Source organism: Atractosteus spatula, chromosome 14 (genome assembly GCF_055471065.1).
Source record: "Atractosteus spatula isolate fAtrSpa1 chromosome 14, fAtrSpa1.hap1, whole genome shotgun sequence".
NCBI classification, from domain to species: Eukaryota; Metazoa; Chordata; class Actinopteri; order Semionotiformes; family Lepisosteidae; genus Atractosteus; species Atractosteus spatula.
This window is the reverse complement of record NC_142719.1, coordinates 360,434-386,256: the sequence shown is the minus strand read 5'-3', so window position 1 is coordinate 386,256 and position 25,823 is coordinate 360,434. Positions and strand designations below refer to the sequence as shown.

The following is a 25,823-nucleotide window of genomic DNA, read 5'->3' as shown; positions in this document are numbered from 1 at the left end:
GTGTCACGCCCCACACTCTCCCTCACAAACGACGTTACATTCCCGGAACCTCTGCTTCCCAATCTCATCCCTGATTGAACCCAGCACATTCTCACATGCATCAGATTCCTCAAATTCTCACTCCCTAACCAATCATCCAATCACACCCCTTTCCTTTCAGTATTTAAACCCCCTTCGCACACCTTCCCATGCTCACTATTGAGAAGCCTATCTTAGTATTCTCCAGTGCGCGTTTCCAAACCTTTTGACTGATCTCCCGTTACGAATCTTCTGCTTCCGCCTCTTGACCTCGCCTTCTGGATTTTGCCTTTGAATTGTTTTGAATATCTCTCGTTACCGGACCCTCTGCCTCCCTTATCGACCCAGCCTTTGGATTTTGTCTTTTGGATTGTCCCTTTGCTACTCTGTGTCCTGTGGGATTCCGGTCACGCATAAGGATCCTCCTATTCCACGTATTGGTTCCCTGACAGAATGTGACACATGGCTCTGAAGCCCTTGAGTGAATACACTCACTCTGGTGCGTCACTGAAACTCTTCCCCTGTCACGGCCCTCACATCAGAGTGACAGCAAAGAATCTATCGCACTCGTTCAAATGATCAATCACTTGATTAGCCATATCGTATTTCATGGCGAACACCTTATGAACGTTTGGCAAAGTCATCTGTTCGGTTGTGCCTCCTCTCTCTCTCTCCCTCCTTCTCCTCCTCTCTATATCCTTCTCTCTGCCTCCATTTTCTCTCTTGCTGTCTCTGTCTCTACAGTGAGGCCCCAGGCCAACAATGACCCCCCCACGTCGATTCCCCCTCTCTGTCAGGAATGATTGTTTCCACGCCAACACAGCCCCCCTGGCTAGCAAACACTGCACAGTGTCGCTGCGCATCAGCACCGAGGAGCAGAGGCAGCAAGATGGGGGAACAGATTGAGGAGAGAGAGCAAAAGAGGCACTCAAAAAGAGAAAAACCATTTTCAAAAAATGGTAAGTGAAAAACCAATTTCTGGTTTCCAATGTATTTCCTCTTCCTCTGTTGTCCTATTTACCACTGAGAGCCTTGACGACTGCAGTCAAAAAATACTACAATTTTACTCTGAAAATCCCAGATCAGGTTCCCTCAACTCGACCCCCTGCTGCCCTCTAGTGTGCAATGCCTGTACTGCTTACTGTCAATCCCACAGTGCCTTGCACAGCTCCGTGTCCTCTCCATCGCCAACCGTGGCCCTGCAGCGCCCCCTGCCGCTGACTGCTTGTTTCTGTGCAGGAGAGAGACAAAGGCAGAGGGACTGAAAGAGATGGGGCTCAATGCTACAGATCCTAAGCACTGAAGAAAGTTTTAGAGTCAATTCACTGACGTCCTTTAACCTAACCCCCTCTCCCCCAGCCCAGTCCTGGACCCGAACACACTTCTCAGCCATGGAAATTCAGAGAGAGAAATTTTTCCTTGACTTTAAAGGAAGGAAAATATAATTCTTTTAAAAATAAAGATTCTGCTACTAACCTAACACATACAAAGTCACTTTACCCATCCATCCACCCACCCACCCACTCTGACCTCTTCATCCAAGTCAGGGCTGCTGGGGAGCCAGAATCTATCCCAGCAAGCACCGGGCACAAGGCAGGGTACAGCCTGGACAGGACGCCAGCCAACCACAGGACACACACACCAGGGCCAGTCCATCACACGACACACACACTCACACCAGGGCCAGTCCATCACAGGACACAGACACACACACACACACACACACACACACACACACACACACACACACACACACACACACACACCAGGGCCAGCCCATCACAGGACACAGACAATCACACCAGGGCCAGCCCATCACAGGACACACACACACACACTCTCATACCAGGGCCAGTTTTCCCAGAAGCCAGTTAACCCACCAGCATGGTTTGGAATGTGGGAGGAGACCCAGGGAGATGTACAGACTCCAGGCAGGGGGACCCCAGCTCTAACCCCTGTGCCACAGTCCAGCCTGTTCAATTCCCAGCTCAGAGATGGAAGGTCTCTCTGGGTCCGCTTGTCCAGAGTCCTGCGGAGTCCAGAGCCAGTGGCAGGAAGGGGCCAGTCAGAGATTCCAGCTGAGTGCGTGATCCAGACTGGGTCCCGGATCCCTGTCGGTCGGCCCCAGTATCACAGCGTCTGCCGCAGCTATTCTGAGCCTCAGCTGTGAGAGCAGACAGCTCCCTCCCCTGCGATTCAGTGAGAATTCACAGCGACGCTGCAAATTGTGCACCAGTCGTTTCCTCTGCCTGTGATTAACAGATACAGCGAGCGCATTAGCAGCCCGGCTCAGGGGGCGGCCCGGCAGCGCCCAGCAGCGCCCGGGCGCGAGTGCGTGTCCCGGGGCGGCGAGGCTGTGAGCTCCGGCTCCGAGCGTCGCGCCCAGCGGGGTCTCCCGTCACATTCCGTCGGCACGCAGTGACACATTCACAGCTCGGCCCACTGCCAGGACTAATACAGAGCCCATTAGCGACTGCAGGATCCATTAAAATCAAACACTTGTTCAGCTGCTACAATCTCAGACGCAGGCGCACAGCCACTCAGTCACACGGAAGCCTGGCTCACTCACTGGTGCTAGAAGCTCACAGCCAGTCTGGGCTCTACTGTCAGTGGTGACCGAGGGAGACAGGACTGGGAGAGACTGGGAGAGACTGTGTGAACACTGATCTGGGGAAGGTATTCTGCAGTATCTTGAACATGCAAATACTGACATTCCTTATTGAACACAATGTCCTGAGTAAGAGTCAGATTGGCTTCTTACCAGATCTCTGCACGTCTGATCACATTTACACCCTATACACACACTGATAGACAAACACGTCCACTATAAAGACAACGAAAAAAATTTGCCTCCTTTATTGATTTCAAGAAAGCATTTGACTCGATTTGGCACAAAGGGCTGTTTTATAAAGTTCTTCACATTATAAAGTGGCATAGGGGGTAAAGTGTACAACATAATTAAATCAATGTACTCAGAGAACAAATATGCAGTGAAAATTGCTGAGCCAAGAGCTGAGCCCAACAAAGAGCCCTCTGAGCCAGCTGGTCCTGAGGCTCACTGATCCGAGCCACACCGACACCAGCCAGCCTCAGGACAGCACTGCTAGAGCACCACAACTCAGAGTCAACCACATCACAGCACAGATAAAACACCAATATCTCACACACTGGGACACACACACACACATCATAAACTGGAATGCTACAAAATCCTAGACAGACAATACACACTAGCCGAATATCTAACCAAGCTAAATAACAGCAAAGAGAAACAGACCCTGGCGAAGTACAGGCTCAGTGACCACAGCCTGGCCAGAGAAACTGGGCGACACAGGCAGACCTGGCTGCCCAGAGAGGACAGGCTGTGCCCCCACTGCCAGTGGGGAGAAATAGAGACAGAGGTGCACTTCCTACTGCGCTGTGACACATATTCTGGGATTAGAGAAACATTCTTCCCCAAATTAGGAAATCTAATCCCAGCATTACCAAACCTAGCAGAATCAGAACAGCTCCCAATCCTACCGGGAGAGGAAGGAGGGATATCATTTGAACTGGCAGCACAGTGTGTGACCTCCTGTCCCAGCCTGAGAAACAGTGACCCTGTCTCTCAATAATGCTCCATTTGTTTGTATGTAAATGTATTATGATGTGTCTGTGTTGTAAAAGTTCTGTAAATGTCTGTAGATGTTGTGTTAATTCTATTTGTTTTGCTTTGCCAACACGGATGTATTCATTGGTCATGCCATTAAAGCTCCTTGAATTGAACTGAGAGAGGACTGAGTGGTCATGCTGACACATCTTTCATATCTGCAAGTGGTGGTGGGGCCCAAGAACAAGCCACCTAGCCATGACATTGAGACTGATACCCTGGTTCTTTCAAGAAACGCCTGGATTTAAATGAGCTAAATGGGCCAGATGACCTCATCCCTTCTTTTTTGTCGGATGTTCCCATGAATGATTCATCAGTAGATTGTTAGGATCCTGATAAACACGATACAGGACGATCAGTGGGGCCTGAGGCTGTGACCCCCTCACTACAGCAAGGGGAGAGCTGGGGAGCTCCGCAGGGGTGTAGACGGGCAGACAGTGGGGGCGTTGCAAGAGAGGTACACAAGGGACGTCCTGGGTGCGAGATGTATTCTTGTAGGTGAGCAGAAGCGTGTGAAATCAGGATCGAACCTTCTTCCGGTGCTGTGGAAACGCAGGAAATTCTCTTGCAGATCAGATCCATCCCTGATTCTGCTTCTGCTGCTAATTCCACAAGTGGCCACAATGACTTTGCTGCTGAGGGACCAAAATGTTATCAGCTCGGTCCGAAATTTTTAAAAGTGCCTTTCACAGTCAGAAGCACTGATCTACAAGTGACAGAGCTCCTGGAGTGTGCCAGGATCAGGAGTCTATCCCAGGGTCGTCCTCAGGCCCTGGCACTCCTGCCCAGGCAGGGGTGCCGGTGGCAGGCTGGATACCCCAGCCGTGCTCTGGGGGGCTGGAGGAGGGTTGTGGCAGCATCGGCACTCCAGAAGCCCCCTCCTCCACAGCGAAGCAGCAGGGTGATGACTGTCCATTGACCAGCTGGGAGGGCAGAGGGTTTCACTCATTTTCTGCTGCAGCCACAAGCCACATTTCTGTGTCAAGACAGTTTTCTTGACAAAGTTAAATGAACAATATTGTATTGCTATGTATAGTTTTATTTGTGATGCATTTATTAACTTAATAATAATTTGTATTTAAGGGTTCGTCAGTTCATAAGAAATTATTACAGGTACAGTTCACTCTCAATCCCAATAACCAGAGTTTATTACACAAGCAAGCACAGGATGAGGCAGAACAGTACAGTCACTGCCAGCTTATACACACAAAATTGTACAAATATACATAATTCTTTAATATATCATATTGCACAATCAGACACCCCCTCTCTGTATTTATACTCAGTTAATATAAACCCCCCCTCTCTGTATTAATATCCAATTCATACATCACCTCTCTGGCTGTAATATTACCCAGTTCATATATCACCCCTCTCTGTATTAATACCCAGTTCATATATCACCCCTCTCTCTGTATTAATACCCAGTTCATATATCACCCCTCTCTCTGTATTAATACCCAGTTCATATATCACCCCTCTCTGTATTAATACCTAGTTCATATATCACCCCTCTCTCTGTATTAATACCCAGTTCATATATCACCCCTCAGTCTGTATTAACACCCAGTTCATATATCACCCGTCTGTACTAATACTCAGTTCATATATCACCTGTCTGTACTAATACTCAGTTCATATATATCTCCTCTCTCTGTAATAATACCTAGTTCATATATCACTCCTCTCTGTATTAATACCCAGTTCATATATCACCCCCTCTGTATTAATACCCAGTTCATATATCACCCCTCTCTGTAATAATACCTAGTTCATATATCACCCCTCTCTCTGTATTAATACCCAGTTCATATATCACCCCCTCTATCTGTATTAATACCCAGTTCATATATCACCCCTCTCTGTAATAATACCTAGTTCATATATCACCCCTCTCTCTGTATTAATACCCAGTTCATATATCACCCCCTCTGTATTAATACCCAGTTCATATATCACCCCTCTCTGTAATAATACCTAGTTCATATATCACCCCTCTCTCTGTATTAATACCCAGTTCATATATCACCTCCTCTGTATTAATACCCAGTTCATATATCACCCCCCTCTGTAATAATACCTAGTTCATATATCACCCCTCTGTATTAATACCCAGTTCATATATCACCCCTCTCTGTATTAATACCCAGTTCATATATCACCCCTCTCTGTAATAATACCTAGTTCATATATCACCCCTCTGTATTAATACCCAGTTCATATATCACTCCTCTCTGTATTAATACCCAGTTCATATATCACCCCTCTCTGTAATAATACCCAGTTCAAATATCACCCCTCTGTCTGTATTTATACCCAGTTCATAGTACCCAGCCCTTCTCTCTGAAGGTACAGTAGCTTGTAAAATAGTGAAATATTCACACAGACACACCTGAAGCTCTGCTTTAAGGCGGAAGAGTACAACACTGCTTGTGTTTCCCTCAGAACAAGGACCATGATGCTCTCGGCGCCCCCGCCCAGCTGTCCCCTGGGGTGTTGTCTTGCCCCTCGGCCTCACGGCTGGCCAGCAGCCGCCCCTCCGCAGCGCAGCAGCTCCTTCCTGTGCGTGAGGATGATGTCGTAGCTGGCCTGCAGGCGGTTCTGCTGGTCCTGGACCCGTCCCAGCAGGCTGCGCACCCAGCGGATCAGAGCCAGGCGCCGGTACATGGTCAGCTGCACTTGGTGCCGTTCCTTCTCCTTGGCCTTGAACCTCTCCTGATCCCGCAGGGTCCAGACAGCTTGGAGCAAACCGGGAAGAACCTGGCTGGGGTCCGAGTCTGAATCGGAGGCTGAGACCGCCGGAGCCGAGCCCTCCCCCTGCAACAGTGACCCCGTCTCCTTGTCTTTCTCTGTCTCCGCCTCGCTGCCGCTCTCCCCCTCCCCGTCCCTTGGCAGTGCTGCCGCAGGGTCCCCTGGGCCAGACGGCGGGCCGTCTGTCTTCGGCTGCCGCCCACAGATCCTTTCCCAAACACACCCCAGGTCCCCAGCGTGCCCCTTGCCCTCCCCCTCGCCCCCACTCTCCGTGCTCAGGGAGGAGGAGCTGCTGGACCTACAGCTAAACTCTGAGCCACTCTCCTCCCCCTCCTCCTCCTCTTCGTCCTCCTCTCCCTCCTCCTCCTCCCCTGCTGCCCCTCTCTCTGTCTCAGGCTTATCCCGGCCCTCTGCCCCATCCGGCGGGACCCTCCTGCCCTCCTCCCTGGTCTCCAGCACCGGCGCCAGGCTGCTCCAGCAAGGCAGGCGGGAGGAAGGCGGGCTCAGGCTGAAACGGGCCTGCTGGTTGCACTGGTTCTGAAGCCGTGGGCCCAGCCTGTTCCTGTTCTCGTCGCGGGTGAGAGGGCCCAGAGTCGGCCCCACAGACATCTCTCCTCGCTGCTCTTCCCCGCCTGTGCCTTCCTGGGACAGGAAGTTGAAGTTCCTGTCCTTCTCCGCTGCTGGGTGGCACTTCCTGTCAGGCTGCTGGTTGCTGAGGAGATGTGATGAGGGGGACACAGCCCCCCCTCCTCCTTGCGGATCTCCAACATCCCCAAACGCAGGGCTCAAAGGCTGATCCTGACGAACCGCAAACATGCTGTGGTCTGTCCAGACTGAGAGAGAGGGAGAGGGAGACAGAGGGCTGAGTGCACAGATGCTGCTGCCCCTCGGCGCTTGAAAAGCCAGATTCTCTGGACGACCTTCTCAAGTCTCCAGCTGCTCCAGGACCAGAGTTCTTGTTCCACTGTAAATCAGCACAAATATAAAGAGTAATAGAGTTTAAAATACGTCCTCGCCACGGATACAACACCAGAGCTCAGACTGCTGCTGACGTCTGATACCGGCGCGCCCCCGTGGTCCTGAAGGACAGCGACTCCGCGCGCTGCGCGCTCTCGCTCTCCGCAGCACAACAGCACAAACAGGAAAGCGATAATAATCTAGTCACTATGGCACTAGTACTTACACTTTAACGGCACTGTTACTATTACACTGTCTACGAACAACACCGCAATGCTAATAATCTCCTGGTTCCGACTACATCACGTACAATACATTAAATACGCTGCTTCAAGGCTAGGCGAGACCAACGAAAACTATCAGCGCTGTGTGCCAGTGTTTATCCGCGTCTTCCCTTCAGATCTGAATCTTTCCTTGGCGATGATGACCTCAGGGCTTCGTCTTCGTGAATTTAACTAAATAAGACACCCGACCTCTCGGCCGCGAAACAGGCTCCAACCTACAGCAGAGTGAATCAATTGAAATAGCAACACAACGGCAGTGTTCGCATAGGCCCCGATTTCAAAGTGCAATAATAATGCTAGCTAGAAGAGAATCGCTCTCGGTGAGCAGCGGGGTTATCTGAGACAGAGGTGCAGCTGTTCCAGTCCGCACCTCCCCGCTCTGCTCGGCAGACGGCAGAGCCCGGATGAGTCCTGATTCCTTCTCACTGCAGGACTGACTGTCATCATCATCATCGGTACAGCTTTGGTTACTGAAAGGCTCGTTCTTACCGTTCCGTCCACCTGCAGCCGTGGTTTGCGACACCGAGAGCCGAGCACCGCGCTGTGCCGGACTGCCCCCTCCGCCGACCCGCCTCCGCCCCTCCCCGCGCGCAGGCAGGGTCTCCCCGACTGCCGGACGGCTGAGCGCACAGCACGGCAGCACGCGTCCCGCTCCCTCACGCTTCTTTTGTTTTTATTTTCGTAAACAGTATTGCGTTATGAACGGTGTATCATTGATCGAATAGCCAGAAAACGAAAATACTGCTTTTAAGAGGACAGGAGCTTGTTTCCCTCGCTGTGGCCCGGCTCAGCCGGGGAAACGGCAGCAGATAAGCGGGCTGCTCTGACGCGCTCCCACAGGGAGAGACGGGAAGAAATACTCCTGCAATGGGGAGCGTGATACTGAGTGCAGGACTCGGGGAGAGAGAGAGAGATACAGGACTCAGGGGGGGGGGGGGGGGGGGTTGGGGGACAGACAGAGGCACCCCGCTCCCCGCACGGATCCCATGACGCGTCAGTGCTGCCGGCGCAGCGAGACCTCGATCACCCGCCTCTCGTCAACAACGGACCCATTCACAGGCTCCCGGTCCCTCGCCTGCTCCCCTCGCCTCGGCAGCAGCTCCAGCACATCAAAAATACATCAAAAGCGCTGCCTGCCTGCAGGCCTGCGTCACATGAAGAGTCATCCGGAGACCCCGAAACAGCTGCCGGGGGGAGGGGGTGGCGGACACGAGAGGCGGATAAGAGTGATACCGTCCCCGCGAACCCAACAAACTGCGCTTGAAACTGAACCAGCCGCCGGCCGCACTCAGCAAGACACTCGAGCTCATCCTGTGCTTTGTCTCGTACGGCGTGTATTTTAAATCACACTGAGAGAACCGCCTCAGCGCAATAAACTCTAGAGAGAGCCAAACAGGAGGCGACATTCACGGGGCGCAAGGCACACCAAAGGGGCACCCCTCGGTCACATCTAGGGGTGCGTCTCAGGCTGAGGGGCTCGCCTCGGAGCCGATGTCCTGAGCAGCTGAAACCACTATGTGTGACGGGCCATGTGCTGCTCCTGTATTTGTTTCTTAGCAGGGCTATGGAGACCACGAACACGGGGCTCTCTCTTCAGCTGGCCAGAGTACAACAGAGCAACACCCCTCACTCCCCAGCTCATGGTCACTATTAGGGGAGTGAACTGCCCCAGGGGGCCCTACAGTTCCTGTAACCCCAGGCCTGAGGGTGTGCACCACACAATCCTCATTTCAACTCTCGGATCAGGAACTGGCCGTCCTCTGCTGCAGCAATCATGATTTCTGGCAGAAGCTTTTAGCAGGTGACATACCTTTGAGTCCATAAGCAGAGCTGGCAACCTGAGTGCTCACCTCAGCCAAGTGGGGTATCTGACAGGTGAACCCCTCGCCTTCCAGCTCCAGGCCACCGCAGAGCCCTGACTGCGACTCCCCACAGCTGCAGGGCAGTGGGCACACAGGGGCAACAAAGCAGGCAGCTGCCCCTCCTCCTCCCTCACGCGCAGAGGAGCAAACAGCCCATATCCGGCTCATAACTTTCATACCCCACACACACTAGGGGGGAACACCAGGCAATAGGGGAACCCCCACTGTAACTTCCCAAGGGAGGTATTCCTACAGCACGACTGAAGGGTACTGCTGGAACAGGCAGGGAAGGTCAGCACAGAGGAACTCAGTGCTGCTCCCTGCTACTGTAGCTTCTTCAGTGATGTTTGTACTCTGCACTGCTGCCCCCTGCTGGCCAAGGAGAGAAACTCAGAGGGAAAAAGATGGGAGAGGAAGGCAAGACTGAAAAAAATGAGATTGGGAAAAGGACAGAGAAAAAAAACAGAAGAGGGTGAGAGGGACAGAGGCCATAAAGAAGATGGAAGATAAAGGAAAGAAGACAGAGAGGGAGGAAAACGGACTCTTGAGACGGTGTTGGCTGGCAGTGCAGGGAGAGAGGGGGGACATTGATCATGCAGCTCAGCGTGGGGGGCAGTGGTGAGTCAATTTATCTCTTGCACTGGTAGAGTTTTGCACAACCAGTAGTGTAAGAAACGGCAATCACCTGCTTGGTAACCGATTGATAATTCAGGAATGAAAATCATCAGTGGAAGCAGACCGCACCAAGAGTCTGCCAGAACGCAATGGGAATTCTGACGTCCAACTCCTCTTGGCCTGCAGCCGGATCAGGACTCATGGCATTAATAAAGTCTGGGAAAAAGAGGGGGCCCTTTTTTCAGGTGGTTAGGTCCCTCAGGTTCTTTAAGAGCTCACTGGCCACAAGGCCTCTTGACTTGTGCCTTTATCCCCAAAAACCTAAAGAAACAGCAGCATGGCCAGCATCCAGCAAGACTGAAAAAACATTTCTTACCCAAGTTTAGGACACTAGAGTACAGTACTGCAAGCCTGAATGGGACTGAAGTATCGTTACCTGAGCTTCCAGCTGTGCTTTGACTGTCGCAAGAGCACGTTCCACACGGAGCCTCCTGTCGCCAGAGCAGGACATCTCATTCCCAACAACCATTTCAATAATTAGCCCCCCACCCCAACATCAACACACGACACCATTGGGCTTGTCAATAGCCCTGCAAATCACCACTAATTAACGAGATGTTAAGTGACTGTCGCTCATTAAGTGCAGCGAGTGTGGTGTGGCTCCCACAAGCCCCATCAAACACAGCAATTAATTCACTAACAAACTAAAATTGCCACCACCGCAGGCAGGCTTGCTACAGAAAATTAATTAGTGGGGCGGATGAATTCCCCGTACAGTCCGAGAATAAGACCGGTACCACCCCTGGCTGGACTGCCTTCCCCAGCCCTGCGGACACATCAGTACTTTCAGCATGGCTGTGCTCAACAATTGTTTCAGCAGCTAGAACGAAAGGCCTGAGGCCCACACACACAGCACTCTGGTCATCAATAGCAACAGCCTGCCTCAGTGAGCACACACCTTGCTCCAGCTCCGTCTGCCTTATTGTGTATTTTACGGAGAGAACTGCGATTTCCATCATTCCCAAGCGTTAAAAATATTCCAAGTTTTCAGAATTATTTTAAAATCCATACTGCAGGTTAACCTGAATCCTGCATCTTCAACACAGAGCAAGGCAATGGCACACCTACAATTCTTATAATCTCTTTAATATACAGCCTAAAAACATCTGAAAAAAAGACTTAAAAAATAATTTACAACATAAAAACAATTAATGGACGTGTGATCGGCAGGGGGAAGGGCTGCGGGGCTTGGGGCGTTCTCTGAGGCCCGAGCTCTCCAGTCTGGTATGAGGAACACCACGTGCTCCTGAGGGGTCGCTGCTATATCACAGCAGAGACCAGTCCTCCCAGGGAGCCCTGAAAAACACAGGGTTTCCATCCCTACCGGTTGTAGAAAACGTTGCTTGAGCTGGTGAAACCAGTTTCTACATGTTGGGCATCACTAAGGTACGTCTACATCTGTGGTCTGTTATGATAATGGTGGTCAGGACACCATCATCATCATCGCTAGTCCTCCAGCATCTGTAGGAACAGCTCTGCCCCGGCAAGGTGGGCTCTGTGTGAGTCACAGGGTGAGGAGGGGGGGCAGTGTGGTCACTGCCCTGCACAGCCGCAATGTTGAGTAAAAGTGAACTGGGCAACTGCCCCGAGCCCTCCATTGGTGCCGGTCCAGCCCTCAGCTCTCCAGGTAGCGGAAGATGCTCCTCTGGGGTCTGGCTGGGGAATCTCTGCAGGGCCGCTTCGCGTCTGGGAGCGCAGCTTCTGCCTGGCCTCTCTTAACCTGGGGGGACACCAGGCACTGAATAGCCTTCCGCTGCTCAAAAGCGATTTCTAACTTTCAGAGAATGAGAACTTGGAAATCAGCATAGAAATGGAAGGCGATGCCCATTCGCAGAAAGAACCCGAGCCTGTGCTTTCTCTGAGCCGGAGCTCAACTCTGGCACCGCTGTCTGAGATTGTGCTCTGGGTCCTGCAAGCACAGCACGACACCTCCTTGTGACACAAAATAAAGTATTTTATAAATAAGAGGGAAAGAAGAGAACAGGACACGGAGTTGGGGGATTAGCTGTGCAGTGTAGACTGCAGTGTCACAGACGTCAGGTGCAAGTAAAAAAAACTTTATAAAACACCTTTTTTCTTTTCAAATTTAACGCCTGCGGTTAATTATGGTGGAAAAGAAACTCATCTCATGTCAAATAAGTAGGTTCGTTGAAAACGGCAAAAACATAGGGCCAGAAATTGATACAGGATGGATTTTGCATTCTAGTGGTGTGATCCTCCAACATTCAACATCTCCTCAGGAACCAGGAGAAAACTGAAGATACCGCACAGGGCACTTCAACCTGGCTGAGTCTGAACAAGAAAAGTTCCTTGATCATGTTACCTCCTTGTACCTTTTTATAAAATCCCAGATTTTTCCAAATTGCTTGAGAACCTCAACGGTGATCATTAAAATCCAACCTGCCCCCGTATCGTACCTTTGTCAAGGGGCGCCCTCTGTCCCCCGCCGCCTTCTCCGGAGACAGAGTCTGGAACAGGAAGCCACGGGAGTTCCGGGGTGCATTGGGGTTCAAGTCCGAGATGGAGGCCAGTTTCTGGAGCACCGCCTTGGGCTGGTTAAGAAGAGAGCCCCTCTTCATCTAGGTGGAGGGACACAGGCAGGGTTCAGAGACAGAGCGAACAAGGGAGAGAGCAGAAAGAGCTGCGAGAAAGTAACTGGTCAAGGAGGAGTGTCTGAGAGACAGACGGAGGACGGACTGACCAGGCTGGGTGGGGCAGGCCTCTGGAAGGGCGTTTCCACTGAGACCTGCTTCTCCTTTGCTGGGACCACAGGGGCTTCTGAGAACAGAGAAGCAGCACAGGAGCCGCGTGAGAGGAAGAGCAGCACAAAGTTCGGTGCCGGTCAGTGTCCGACGCAGTTTCATTCTTAAACTGGAGAAAACCAGTGCTCAGCTGTACAGGAAACACTGGTAGCTGCTCACCTTTCTGCTGCAGCTTCTTGGCAGTCAGTTTCTTGGCTAGCCTCATGAACTGGCTGCCCTCTCCTATATCCTCCTCCTCCTCCTCCTCCCCTGCTCTGCTGCTGCTCTTTGCCTGTGCAAGGAAAGGGACACTGAGGCAGGCAGGCAGCCCAAGCCACACATTTGGCCAGCAGTTTCCCCCACGATGTTCAACATGCTCGGCGTGACAGAAACACAGACCTGCTCCTGGAGCCACAGCTCCCTCTCCAGCCTGTCCTTCCTTCTCTGCATCTCGGCCTCATCGAGCTCCTCTTCCTCCTCCTCTCCCTCATCCTCTCCACCCATCAGCCCAGCCGCGATTGTCTCATCTGCGGGGACAGAAATGCAAACCATGGATCATGGGCTACAAATAGGGAGATTGTATTTATTACACGGCACATTTTACTCAATTTGGCAATTTGGAAGTCCCTGTTGTTGAACGGCGATTTGATTGCAATCTTGCAAGGCAGGTGTTACAGTAAAGAAAAGTTTCTCCCTCCCTTCACCCTCACTCCCTCCCAGACTCTCGGAGACTAACCAATATTCCTCCAGCGGAACCGCCTGATCCGGCCCGGCCCGTCGGAGTGCAGGTCACCGTCGGCCAGGTAGCGCTCCTGATAGAGGCGCAGCCGCCGCTTGTCATCGTCCAGCACCTGTTTCCTGCAGGCAGAGCACAGGCAATCAATCGATCAATCAGCCCATCGACCCATCTTCAAAAGAGAGCCCCTTCAAGCTCAGAGCAAGGCAGCACGATAGCGCAGCAAAGCAGGACACCATTTAAATATGACAGACTCGTGAGAAAAGATGTTTCAGTTACAAATTTAACTCAAAATAATTATTACTATAGCAACATGACATCGGTCTCTTCCAGACTGAAAGAAGATAAACTGTCCAAACCAAGGAAGCCATTACTGAACCTTGAAATAACCGAATAAAGCAGAAGTCGCCGGATTGCTGTAGGTCAGCCAGATCCACTCCTGCCCACGTCAAGGACACTCACATGTGGATCCTGTTGACCTGGTCCTGCAACTCTTCATCAGATGGAAGCTCCTCCTGCAGCTCGTCTTCCTCGTACTCGCTGCCCTCAGCCTCCTCGTACTCATCCTCACTGTCCACCTCGCTGCCAGACAGTTCAGCTTCCTCCTCTAGAAACTCCGCCAGACGCCTGACAGAAAGTGAGAGGGGTTGGTACCCACACAGTACAGACCCCGAGGGACCCAAAAAATGCAAACGTTGAAGAAATCCTAAGAGAATCTTGAGCACCGGCAAGACCACAGAAAATTATAATAGACAGTGGACCAATTCAGACTTCCTACATGCCGCAATGCGATACAGCTCTACTTACAGCTTGCGCTTTGATCCCCGGTGGACTAAAGCTTCTTCATCCTCCTCCTCCTCGCACTCCTCCTCCCTCTCGCTCTCCTCCTACAAAGGAATGATAGTCGCTTGAGGCCTCCCTAAGCTCCTATAAGACTGCCCTTCAGTGAGTAGGAGCCTGTCGCAGTGCTGCTTCAGCTCAATCTGGGCCTGCCCAGGAATCGAGGTGCGATTGATTGATTTTTCCTTGGGGTCAATCGCGCTTATGGTGGTTGATCAGACCCGGGCTCACCTTGTCACTACTCAGACTCCCCACATCTGACAGCAGGTGGAACTCGTTGTCTTCCTCTTCCCGATCTTCCTCCTCCTCCTCCTGCTGCTGCTGGTCCCCTCTGAAACAGCACAATGATCAAAAACAGCCCCAGGTACAGTGTGACCTCTCTCGTGCAGAGCACATTGTTCTCTCTAGCATGCCTTAGCCAAACGGTCATCGAGGCGGTTTTCTAGTTCTCTATAAACCACCCACAATTTCAAACCTGAAGAAAAGCTTAGGTGTGTCAACACCTCTACAGGTCTTTTACCATCGACGATCAAAAGGCGCCTGGAAAAGGTGCAGGACTGGACACCCCTGAAAGTGCAGTGAGGTGGTCAGCTGAGCGACTTGTCACACTCATACAGGGAACTGCCAGCTGTCTTGTGCCTGAAACCCCCTGCTGCCTGTCGTACCTGACTCCAGGCTCGGCGACTGTGTGTGGAGCGGGACCAGGCGACTTCTCGGCGGGCGAGGGGTCTGCAGGGAAAAGGACAGGAACATGATTCATGTACACCTTCAACATCCCTTGCAGTACATGCACAGCTATGAGCACGTACAGTCCTCACGCCACACGGCACAGAGTCCTCACCTGGAGAGGTGAATTTTCCAGAGCACAGAGCCAGCAGCTCATCCACGTCCTGCTCCGAGCTGGCGCCCCCACACCGCGCCTGCACTGGTATAGACTGCTGCTCCGCCGCACTTCCTCCCCGAGTGGCAGAGTCCTGTGTGGCGAAGCTGCCTGAGCACAGCCCCAGCAGCTCCCCCATGTTCTCGTCCTGAGAAGACGGGCCCTGGGCCTCCGGCGCCCCCCTGAGGCTGCCTTCATTGGTGACAGGCTGCAGTTTGAACGTGCCCGAGCACAGCCCCAGCAGCTCCCCCATGTTGGCATCCATGGCATTTTCGTCCAGGCTATCCAAGAGCAGCTGGCGCTTGTGATTCTGGTTCTGGTACTGGCCCTGCCCGGCCCCCCGTGGCCCTACGTTAAGGAAGCCATCAGCATCCAGCAGCTGGCTGTGAGTATCCTCTTCCAGAGAGAAGCGCCCCTGAGAGTCCCCAGTTCCCAGGGCACAGGGCCCGGGCTCAGCGTACAGGTCCTGGGAGTCCTCCACGGGCAGAGACAGGGAGAAGGAAGGGTTGCCTGAGCTCTGAAAGAAAGCGACAGTTATGTGAGAATAACGGCGAGAGATAAAGAAGAGAGTGCACAGTGCATGGGTGGTACAGAGACTGGGAAAGGCTGAGGGAGTGGGTTTAAGGTGCGAGAGAGTGCAGATTCAAGTGTGAGATGGACCTCCCATTGGCTTCAGTACAAAGAGATGGATTCAGGAAGAAGCTTGGGAGGCCGGAGCTCGGGAACACTCACCTTGGAGGTGGAGCTAAGGCAGCCGGGCCTGTACAGGCCTGGAGACGGGGAGCGGAACGCCCCTGCTGTCACGCCCCTCGCTGCAGCCCGGCTGACTGGCTGGTACGACGGGATCATGGAGCCAACCAGCTCGAAGCTGCTGTTGTGGCTGCTGTCCTTGGGCAGCGAGAGAGAGTCGTCGTCTTCTGCAACACACAGGGTGCCATTACCGCTCTGCGCTCCGACCCGCAGCCCAGGCCACTCCTGCCCATCATATCAATGACCACTGAACAGCACAAGCCCTCCACTGCCTGCGGCAGCCTGACTCCTTTCCGGGATGGTCAAGCACTGTTTCATGATTAAATGATTTAGTTGATTATTCCTTAGTGACTTACAAGACTTTTACAACTAGTATTTTCAACAGTGGTATATAATCAAGATGCAGAACTGTCTGAATAACAAATTGTACTACAAGACAGGCTGTAAACAGCACAGGCGGTGGATAGCTTGCAGTCCAAGGATACAACTACAGAAAAGGTAAAACCCCAGAGAAAAGGTATAAACAAGGACAGAGGTGAAACTGTCAATTACGGGCTAAGATTTAGCTAAAATGGGTTTATGTTAATACTAACAGCGATAATGAAGTGGCTTCTCAAAGCCCCGTGGAGAGTCAGGTTATATTGACTTACTGACACTCCTTCCTTGCTTGACCCCTGAATCAGTCCACAGGCCAACACACAGCACAGATCACTCACCCAGTTTGGAGTCTCCCTCCAGCCCAGCTGGTCCAGCTCTTCTCAGCCCATCCACGGTCTGCTCCCTGTGAGTGAGAGAGGGAGAGAGCTCATTCCAGCTACAGCACACAAATACAACCAAGCGCTTCCGAGCAGCTTCAGGATCCCCTGCCTGGGAGGACCAATTACGCCACAGATAAGCATCCACAATCTTCTGAAGGATCTACTGAAGAGGAAACAGCTTTAAAACCCAGACTAGTCTCCCCGAGTTTCAGTCAGGTTGCTCTGCGTGGTTCTCAAATCACCCTGGCAGCAGCTGGACCCAAACAAACAGGTCACCTTCCCCCCAGCTCACAAGCAAGTATTAACAACTACCCTAAAATCCTCTCCGCTATATTTAGTTACCTTAAAGGGCTTGTTACTCCCAAGATCTGCACAGCATAAGCTCTGTCCCTGACAAACTACACAGCCATATTCCCCCTTCTTAAAAAAAGCATGAGCCTGCTGGAAGAGTGGGTTCATCTGCATCCCTCCAGAAAGGCTTCTCGGTGACCAGGAACCAAACAAGCAAGAGGGGCCTGAGAGAGGGGAGCTGCCCCTGCCTGTCCCCCTCCTCACCCAGTGCGTGAGCAGGAGCTCCCCGCGAACAGCAGCAGAGTGCCATCAGTGGCCAGGGGGTCTGGCGGTGGCGAGCAGCTCCTCTGGGCTGGAGCATCACCGCCTTCAACTCCCTCCTCCCCTTCCTCTTCACGGCCCAGCAAGGACTCCACACCCTGCAGACAAGGAGAGCAGAGAGATGCCATTAGAGATCAAAAAACAATACAGACCCTTAAACTGCAGGCTCCTCTCACGCTAGGCCTCATTCACTGAAAGAGTCAGCTGCTGTTATAGCCCCCTTTGAGGGCAGTGCCACCCTGCGTCAGGCTGTTGCATTAGTAACACACAAGTAGGTTAATTGGTTCTGCTGTGAGGCCATCTTATGAGACATCACTTTTTAAATAGAATGACATACCTATGATTGGCTGTCTTCACTGTGCTTTAATACCTACTCTGTTTCTATCTATTCTTGAGCCAATACTTAAATAATAAAATATGCTTGTCAAGCCTAGTTTAGTTTAAAACTTACAAAACATCATATTGATACCTTAGGATTACTATCCAGTCATCAAGCTTTCTGACCAGCACTCGGGTCAATACAGAAGACAGCTGCAAAGTGGTGGAAAACTTGGCCTCCTACACCCAGCCTAACCTGGGGAGGAGACTTGTGTACAAGAGGGGGAAACTCATAAGACAGCACTAAGAGGGCAATGAACTTGAGAAGAGGCGAATGGTGGTGTAGACGCAACAACCAAGCATATCAAACAATCAGCCAGAAATTTCACTGGCGACTCGTGACAAAGCAGCTTCACCTTGTCAGTGGGCACACCTTCTACAGACACTCACTGCTCTGCGCCTTCTCCTTGAAAGACAAACTTACCAGGTGACTCTGGTCTCCCAGAAGAGCAAAACATAAAAACGAAACAGACTGCACAAATCCAAATGTGTTCAAAACCGAAACAGGTTCTCACAGTGGACATGACACCTGTAGTAAGGTGAGAGAGGAGACTAAACACCAGTGTGAGGTAAACCATAATTTATCTGGCCATATTAAAAGTTAATATGTATTTATATATACACTTTCAAAAATAATGAGAAACCGCATAATTTAATTAAAATATAGACTTCATATTTACATTTCTAAATCAAAATACTTTTAGAGTGGACAACTCACATACAAAGCAATATTCTTATAGAAGCACAGCCCTGGAAAGCTTGGAGCACCTGACAGCATATTTTTTTGACCTCAGTGTAGGCAAAACAAATGATTTTCACAGACAACCTCCTACTGTCATTGTGTTGCTTTAAGGTTTTAGAAAGTTCACGAAAATGCCTGAAGAACTCAGCAGGTGCACTCCACTCTCCACTCAGCGCTGCCCTCTCTCTTTACAAGAGACGTCGTGTCCGTTGTGTGAACCACCACCCTCAGAGTGCAGCCCCACCTGGATGATGCGACGGCAGCCATAGTGCACCAGTACTCTCCCCACACACCAGCTCTCAGTGGGGAGGAGAGCAGAGACATGAAGCCAGTTCAGAGATGGGGATTATTAGGAGGCCATGATTGGTAAGGGCCAGTGGGAAATATGGCCAGGACACCAGGGTTACATCCCTACTCTTTTCGAGAAATGCCCTGGGATTTTTAATGACCACAGAGTCAGGATCTCGGTTTTACGTCTCATCTGAAGGATGGTGCCTATTTTTACAGTATAGTGTCCCCATCACTATACTGGGGCATTAGGACCCACACAGACCCCAGGATAAGCGCCCCCTGCTGGCCCCACTGACACCTCTTCCAGCAGCAGCCTTTTCCCCAGGAGATCTGCCATCCGGGTACTGACCAGGCTCACACCTGCTGAGCTTCAGGGGGGCTGCCAGTGGTGAGCTGCAGGGTGATATGGCTGCTGGCTATAATTTGTCACAGACAGCCTTAGGCAGAGTTGTCTCTGGTCTATGAAAGGGTGGGTCCAGGGACACATGCTCTCTGCAGATATTTGGAAATCCTAACCCATATAGAGAAAGGGTTGTGTTTTTAGTAGCTGCCTGTTAATCGACACCTGAGAACGTCAGGGCAACAAAACGCCACGTTTCGGTGCTGGACGTGAATCCAGCGCAGCACGGTCATCACACACAACCCATTACCTCTCCTTCTCCTTCGGACTCGTCGGTCATCTCCTCCTCCTCCTCCTCCTCCTCCTCGCAGTCCTCGTTGTCGAGCTTCTGCAGGGCCGCCCGCCTCTGTCGCTCCTCCAGCCTGCGCTGCGCCATGGCCTGCTGGAGGCGAGACTTCAGCAGCACCAGCTTCTCCCCTGGGGTGGACGGGGAGAGAGGCCAGCTCGTGATGTGGTGCCGAACGCGCGCTATGAATTTGCGAATCCCTGGCTCGAACGCGCAGGCCAGGCAGCGACTGCAGGACATTACCTGGCTTGGTGTGCACGACCTCCTCCTCCCCCTCCGTCACGGTGACGGTCAGGGTGTCAGTCACCAGCTCCTCGCAGCCGGAGGGTGCCCTGTCCTTGCGCAGGATGCCGAGCTGCAGCGCGTGCTCGCCGCGCGGCCGGGACACGGGCTGAGCGTGGCGTAGGAAACGCTCCTTCAGGGCCTCCAGGGCTGACGAGAGGGACAGACAAGCCGAGACTGACCGGCCAGAGCCAGAAATACAATTCACGTTCCTGAAGAACACATCACACTCCTGTCTTTTCTCAAGGACAGGTTTCTGAAATTACGAGAGTTCAGTGGGTTTGCCTACTGTATAACGAAATAACTGGTAAGATAGAAAATTAGTGGGATTTACAGGACTCTCTCCTTTGCCTCCCAGCAGCTGTGGGGTGCTGGGGAGAGGGAGACGGGGGTGTGGACTGTGATAGAGGACAGACACCGAGCGACAGCAGCAGAGCTACTGACAAACTGAGAGGACAGACGTTCTTACCTGTGTTGACAGTGGGGGGCTCCAGGCAGACGAAGGCCCCCTCGTCGGCGCACAGTCTGGGTTTTGGCGGTGGGTCGAGGCCCAGCTCTCGAAGCCTGGCCAGCTTGTCCTTGCGGAGCCCCCTGCCCTCCTGCTCTTCGACAGGGACCGGGCTGCTGCTGGGAACGAGGGAGGCCCCTCGCGGCTGCTCCCCGGCCTCTTCCTGCTGTTCCCCTCGCTCGGCGCCGGGCTGCGCGGCGTGGGCTGGGGCATCTGGGTTCTGGTCCTGTTCCAGCACTGCTTGCTTTCCCTGTGCTACTGAGGGCAGGGCTTCACCATGACTGCACTCCAACAGAGTGAGGCCTGGATTGTCAGCAAGCCCAGAGTCGGGGGAGTCTTTGTTCCGGTTCAGCGCAGCTGATGGCGGGTCCACACTGGCTTGGCTCTCCTTTGGATCTGGCACCACTTCAGTGTGATGCTCTGCTGCTGCAGCTGGGTCCGACTCGGCTTGTGCTGGGATCACCTGTGAAGAAGTCAGGTCTTGTACAACAGGTGGCTGGTCTGGTTTCAGCTGGTTCTGGGCTGGATGAGGTGTAGTAGGACCTTCTGAAATGCGGGGCTGGTAGTTTGCAGACCTGAAAGAAACGGTTTTAACAATAGATTAGGTCTGGATCAGTACGAGCGTGCACAATATTTGTACAAGAGCGAACTGCAGGGGTCCTTACTTGAGCAGTGCCATGGCTGGGCCCGTGGGCCTGGCTTTCCTCCGAAAGAACTGGTCAATGCTCTTGGGTTCAGGCAGGTGGTAGGGAAGCCCCAGGGAAGATTCTGAAACAGCCAGGAGCACAGATATCTCACAGCCGACAGAAAGCTATACACCAGTGGTTCTTAGTCTTTAAGGCTCTTCTTAACCTCTTAACATTCAGCCTGCATCCCTCTGGTTCTCAGAATCTGTGCTTGTACCCATTACCCAATATCGCTGAAGGAAATCAGTTTTTAAAACCGAGATCTATCATGTATCTATAGCATAATATATATATATATGTGAATGAGTCAGAATAATACATTTCTTTTACTTTAGAAGTAAAGACTACATGAAAAAGTACACACTACGTCAAAGTAGGTCATTGTGTCAGCATGCTTACGCAGCAAAATACCAGGTAAAGATTTATTCCAGGCTGAAAGGAAAAGAACAGAGAACGTTTTGGCTGTGGACACTTCTTCAGGTGTCCACACCTGAAGGCTCCATAGCCAAAACATTGCATCTCTTCTTTTCCTTTCAGCCTGGCATTGACCTTTTCCTGTTTACATTAAAATACCTAGGACTGATTAAACAAAGTCAGTATACTTTTGTGTCTGTGCTTAATTTGTTTTCTTGATTTACCTTCTAGAAAAATATCTGGCACATCTCACACCCCCAGGAGGGAAGGCTGCACCCCAGGTGAAGAAGCACTGCTAGAAACTCAGCAATAGGGAGAGACAGGCTCTTACCTCGTATGAGTCTCTGGCTTTCGCTGTGCAGCTGTTTCATGGCCTCTTTGCTGGCCCGGGCTGCTTTCCTCTCCTGACAGAGAGGAGAGGACAGAAACGCGGAGAAATCAGACACCGAGCAACAGAAGCAGCGTTCTACAACAAGAACGCAAAGTTCAATGGTCACCTCACCTTCCGCTCTGGCTGACACACCCCCTCGGCCTCCTCCTTTTCCCTCCCGGCTCTCTCCTGGGGACAGGAAAAACACGTCTGTACACAAACCTCAATCTGCCAAGACAAAGTGCTCGAGACCCTCTGGGACAATAAAACACTGGACCCTGCTTTACAGAAGAGCATTAGACACTCTCGCCAGCACTAAAGGACTCTGTGACTGAAGTCAAACATGCAGAAGTGAAAAGAGGTTTAACCCCTCGTTTCCCCCAACACAGCAGTGCAGACAAGAGTCCTGCAGTCGCCATGTCATGACCTCTGCTCACCTTATGCTTCTTCACCTTGTTTTTCATCACTGCTCTGATGGCCTCCAGGGACTCCTCTTCTTCCTCCCCCACACCTGTGTCAAACAGGTCACTGTCTCTGAGGAGGCAGCCACTGTCATTAAAGGAGGGGGGAGCAGTGGGCTCCTAAATTAGGGAGAGAGGGAAGTGGTTGCTGTCCTAATGTTGGCCTTGTTCAGCAAAACAGCCACACCCAAACCTCACTGATGCCCCATCCAGTTAAATCCACATTCAAACCGTGCAGTCACAGAACCAATATAAGCTTACACATCACATGACACTCATTCAAAAGTATTTTAAAATAAGCACAAAAAGTTAACAAAAAAACTGTCCAACAATCAGTGACTAGACAATTTAAGAACATGCAGTGTATAATTTAAAATGTTTCTGTGGACCAGGATAACTTAAGACTGCAGGACAGCCAAAGACATTCAATAGTTTTGTTAACTATGAAGTCTGCTGAGCAGCTCTCCCCTGACACAGCACTGATAGCCAACCGGGCAAGCAGGACAAAGCTAGCTGGAGCGCTACCTGTCTGATGCAGGCACACCTGCGCTCGCCGCCCTTCCAGGCCCAGGGCTGCATCTTCACAGCTGCGCCCTGCACGTACCTCTTTCCTCCTGCTCCTCTTCGCTCTCTGCGCAGCCTCTGCCGTCCTCTTGTCCTTCTCCCGGCGATGCTCGGACCTCTCCTTCCGCTTCACCATCTCCCCAGCAGGGGACTCTCCCTGTGCTTCGCCGGCCTGCCTGTCCGTATCCGCCTCGCTGTCCTCACTGTCCCAGGCGGCCTGCGCCACCCTCCTCGTCCGCTGTCCTGCCTTCCCGCCCCCCCCCTCCTGCCTCTCCTCCTCACTGGACTCCGACAGGGCAAGAGCCTCGGCCGGCCCCGCTCCCTCCTCGCCCTCGCTGTCGCTCAGGGCCGTCCTGCCGCGCGGCTTCCTCTTCACTGCGACCTCGCCGTCCGAATCTGGAACACAAGACGCGTTTGACACGGACCTTCCAAGGCGATGCACACGAGACACTCTCTTCCGAATGGTCCGGATCATCGTCAAACTGCTCAGTTATGAGACGCAGGGTAACTACAAATTCCCCTTGCGGAGCAGGCAGAGCCGCTCGGGCCCGCAGCGCCTCAGGAGGTTCAGAGTGACCCCACTGCAGAGCCCTCAGAGCTCTGTAGCGTTATACCCCCTGGCCCCCCTGACCTTGGTCCTCGCTGCTCTCAGCCATCGCAGGGGCTCCCCCCGTGGGCACAGGGGAGCTCAGGTCGCAGCTGCCCTTTCCGCTGTCGGAGTCGCTCTCCTCCACGGCCGCGCGCTCGCCCGCAGGAAGCACGTCCGGCGCCTGGAGAGAAAACGGGGGTGGCCGTTACCGATGGGCATGACGGTACAGCGCAGTGTCACCACAGACGGGCCTACAGCTCCAGCCACAAGAGTCCCCAGGACGAGGGGTAGCATCTGTATCGAGCATCGCTATAGCTAGACATGATGTACTGCAGATTTACTTCACTGAAATAATACATCAACAGGCTGGCTTATCGTTGCATCAGTTACAACACCGCACAGCTGGAGAAACCTGAACACTGACCGGCTGGCGGTGATACAGCCGGTTTTGGCAACAGAAAAATGTTACAAGCGAGCAGAGCCATTCCTCCCATCTGACTCCTGTGATCTCATGGAAACTGCGCGTCTGCACGGCTTATTCTGAGGAAGCCCCCTGCCCTGGGGGTCTGCTCTGAGCTTCTCTGCGAGTGCAGGGCAGTGCCTCCAGCCGGCAGTGCGACACTCCTGAGAAGGAGCAGCTCAGATCTGCAGCAACAGCGCGGCGGGCTAACAACACCCAGCGACCGGGCCCATGATCAGGCCCGAGGTCCCGACTGCTCGGAAGAAACTCCCGTCGGGCCCTGTACAGTCTGACCCCCCTGGAGACCCCGGACTGAAGCGGCAGCGCACCAGCCGGAGACAGGCCGAGTGGCGAAGCAGGAGCCCCCGCTTGCATGTTGAACCACCGGACAATGGGCAGAAGCGCGCCCCCCAGCGGCCGGGCCGGGAGCCAGCCGAGGCGGCAGAGAGCCTGTGCCACGACACGCTCGGCAACCAAAACAAACCGCAGACTGCTCCCGAGGCCCGAGGGACACATCCCGGGTCAGACGGCTCGGTTCCGCTGGCCCGGACCCAGCCCTCTCACCGCGGCCTCTCGGAGGGCGGACAGCCACACAGCAGCACACAGTCCCCCCAGGAGCACGAAACGCGGGTCTTTACAAACACTTCACCACCATGACTGAAACAGCACCAACCTGCTGGGACACGGCAGCACTCATGGCGGCGGGCTGGTTTCCGCTTACACTCGACAACACGGACTCATGAAAACGCACACAAGGCCACGTTCACTTTCTCGCCCTCCTTGACAAACTATTTAAACGGTTAAAATAAAACAGATAAAGAGATGAGATAAAATCCACAGCGGTAACAACTCGCAGCTGCCCGCCTGCCGCTCCCTCCCGCGCGCTCTCTCAGAAAGGACTATCAACCGCTCGCGCGCCCAAGGCGCCATCCCGCCCCTCGCCCTCTCCTCTCCCTCCTGATTGGGCTTTCGGACGTCAATCCCGCCTCGCACCCGCCCACCTCGGCAGACTTATTCCACCTCTGGGGCTGCCGACGCTCCCAGCCACGCCTCACGCAAGTGATGGACAGCAGCAGGGACCAATAGCGAGCGGAGTGTCTGATTGGAAAGCTTGGTTTGGTGTGGTTTTTCCAACCAAATACTGTTCGTATTTTATATTGGAATCACAAATACAGCAAGTAATGCTAAAGAACTGTGAATGAAATAAAAATATTCTCTCTCTAAAATAAAGCAAAAATAACCAATCACCTTATTTTAAATAAAAATATAGATGTGAATTTTATTTTCCCCCCTCACTTTGTATTGGGTAAGCTTAACGGTAGCTCACAATATTTATTGCAGTGTTGTTAAAACAATACTCAGCCCCTTTAATTCCGGATACTCTGAGACAAAACAGGATTTCAACATTGCCCTGAAACTGAACCTCATTAAAATGTAAACAGCGCTCAAACTTTTAACTATTTGTACTAAATGACCACCGACTGCGTGACAATACGGTGGTTTTAAAGTAATTTATAAGAATAAAAAGAATGTAATATTTTTTTCAATGTAATTTAAAAACATTTTCTTGCAGACACCCTTAGTTTGTACATTACAATGAGGATTAAATAAGTAAGAACTGCAAATTATACTTTGATCACTGGCGGCTGGTAGTTTTCCTCCTTTCTTTCCGGCGCAGCTCTTAATCGGACAAGGCGAAGCCTTTCCCTGCTCTCGAGAAGCCGGGGGATTAAAGAGACGGTGACAGCCTGCTGGTTTCACCTGAGCTGCTGTGGGACAGGGCTACAGCGCTGGACGGCTGTTGCAGAGCAGAGCAAAGAACAGCCACGTTAACAGGAGTAAAACAACACAGATCACTGACGAATGTGGCAATTTCACA

General features: G+C 52.3%; 2 protein-coding genes across 3 annotated transcripts; both read right to left on the bottom strand.

The window, feature by feature from the left end:
• Positions 1-4,797: 4,797 nt before the first annotated feature.
• Positions 4,798-8,506, bottom strand: c19h1orf216 (chromosome 19 C1orf216 homolog). Of its 2 annotated transcripts, none has more exons than XM_088932812.1 (2): positions 8,149-8,506; positions 4,798-7,382 (listed from the first exon to the last, which is right to left on the bottom strand). In XM_088932812.1, the coding sequence occupies exon 2, from the start codon at positions 7,232-7,234 to the stop codon at positions 6,182-6,184; it is 1,053 nt and encodes a 350-aa protein (XP_088788938.1). In that variant the 5' UTR covers positions 7,235-7,382; positions 8,149-8,506; the 3' UTR covers positions 4,798-6,181. The 2 variants fall into 2 exon arrangements, with proteins under 2 accessions (XP_088788938.1, XP_088788939.1); XM_088932813.1 differs by having other exon boundaries at positions 4,798-7,251; positions 8,149-8,280.
• Positions 8,507-11,266: 2,760 nt separating this feature from the next.
• clspn (claspin) lies at positions 11,267-24,785 on the bottom strand. Its single transcript, XM_088932881.1, has 24 exons — positions 24,618-24,785; positions 23,527-23,665; positions 22,936-23,291; positions 22,308-22,451; positions 22,003-22,059; positions 21,832-21,904; positions 21,066-21,168; positions 20,362-20,975; positions 19,854-20,042; positions 19,575-19,741; positions 17,457-17,611; positions 16,860-16,924; positions 16,126-16,310; positions 15,355-15,910; positions 15,179-15,242; positions 14,745-14,844; positions 14,481-14,560; positions 14,136-14,300; positions 13,674-13,795; positions 13,337-13,464; positions 13,118-13,229; positions 12,898-12,974; positions 12,614-12,775; positions 11,267-11,916 (listed from the first exon to the last, which is right to left on the bottom strand). Exons 1-24 carry the CDS (start codon positions 24,639-24,641, stop codon positions 11,812-11,814), a joined length of 3,942 nt encoding a protein of 1,313 aa, XP_088789007.1. The 5' UTR covers positions 24,642-24,785; the 3' UTR covers positions 11,267-11,811.
• Between the last annotated feature and the right edge of the window lie 1,038 nt (positions 24,786-25,823).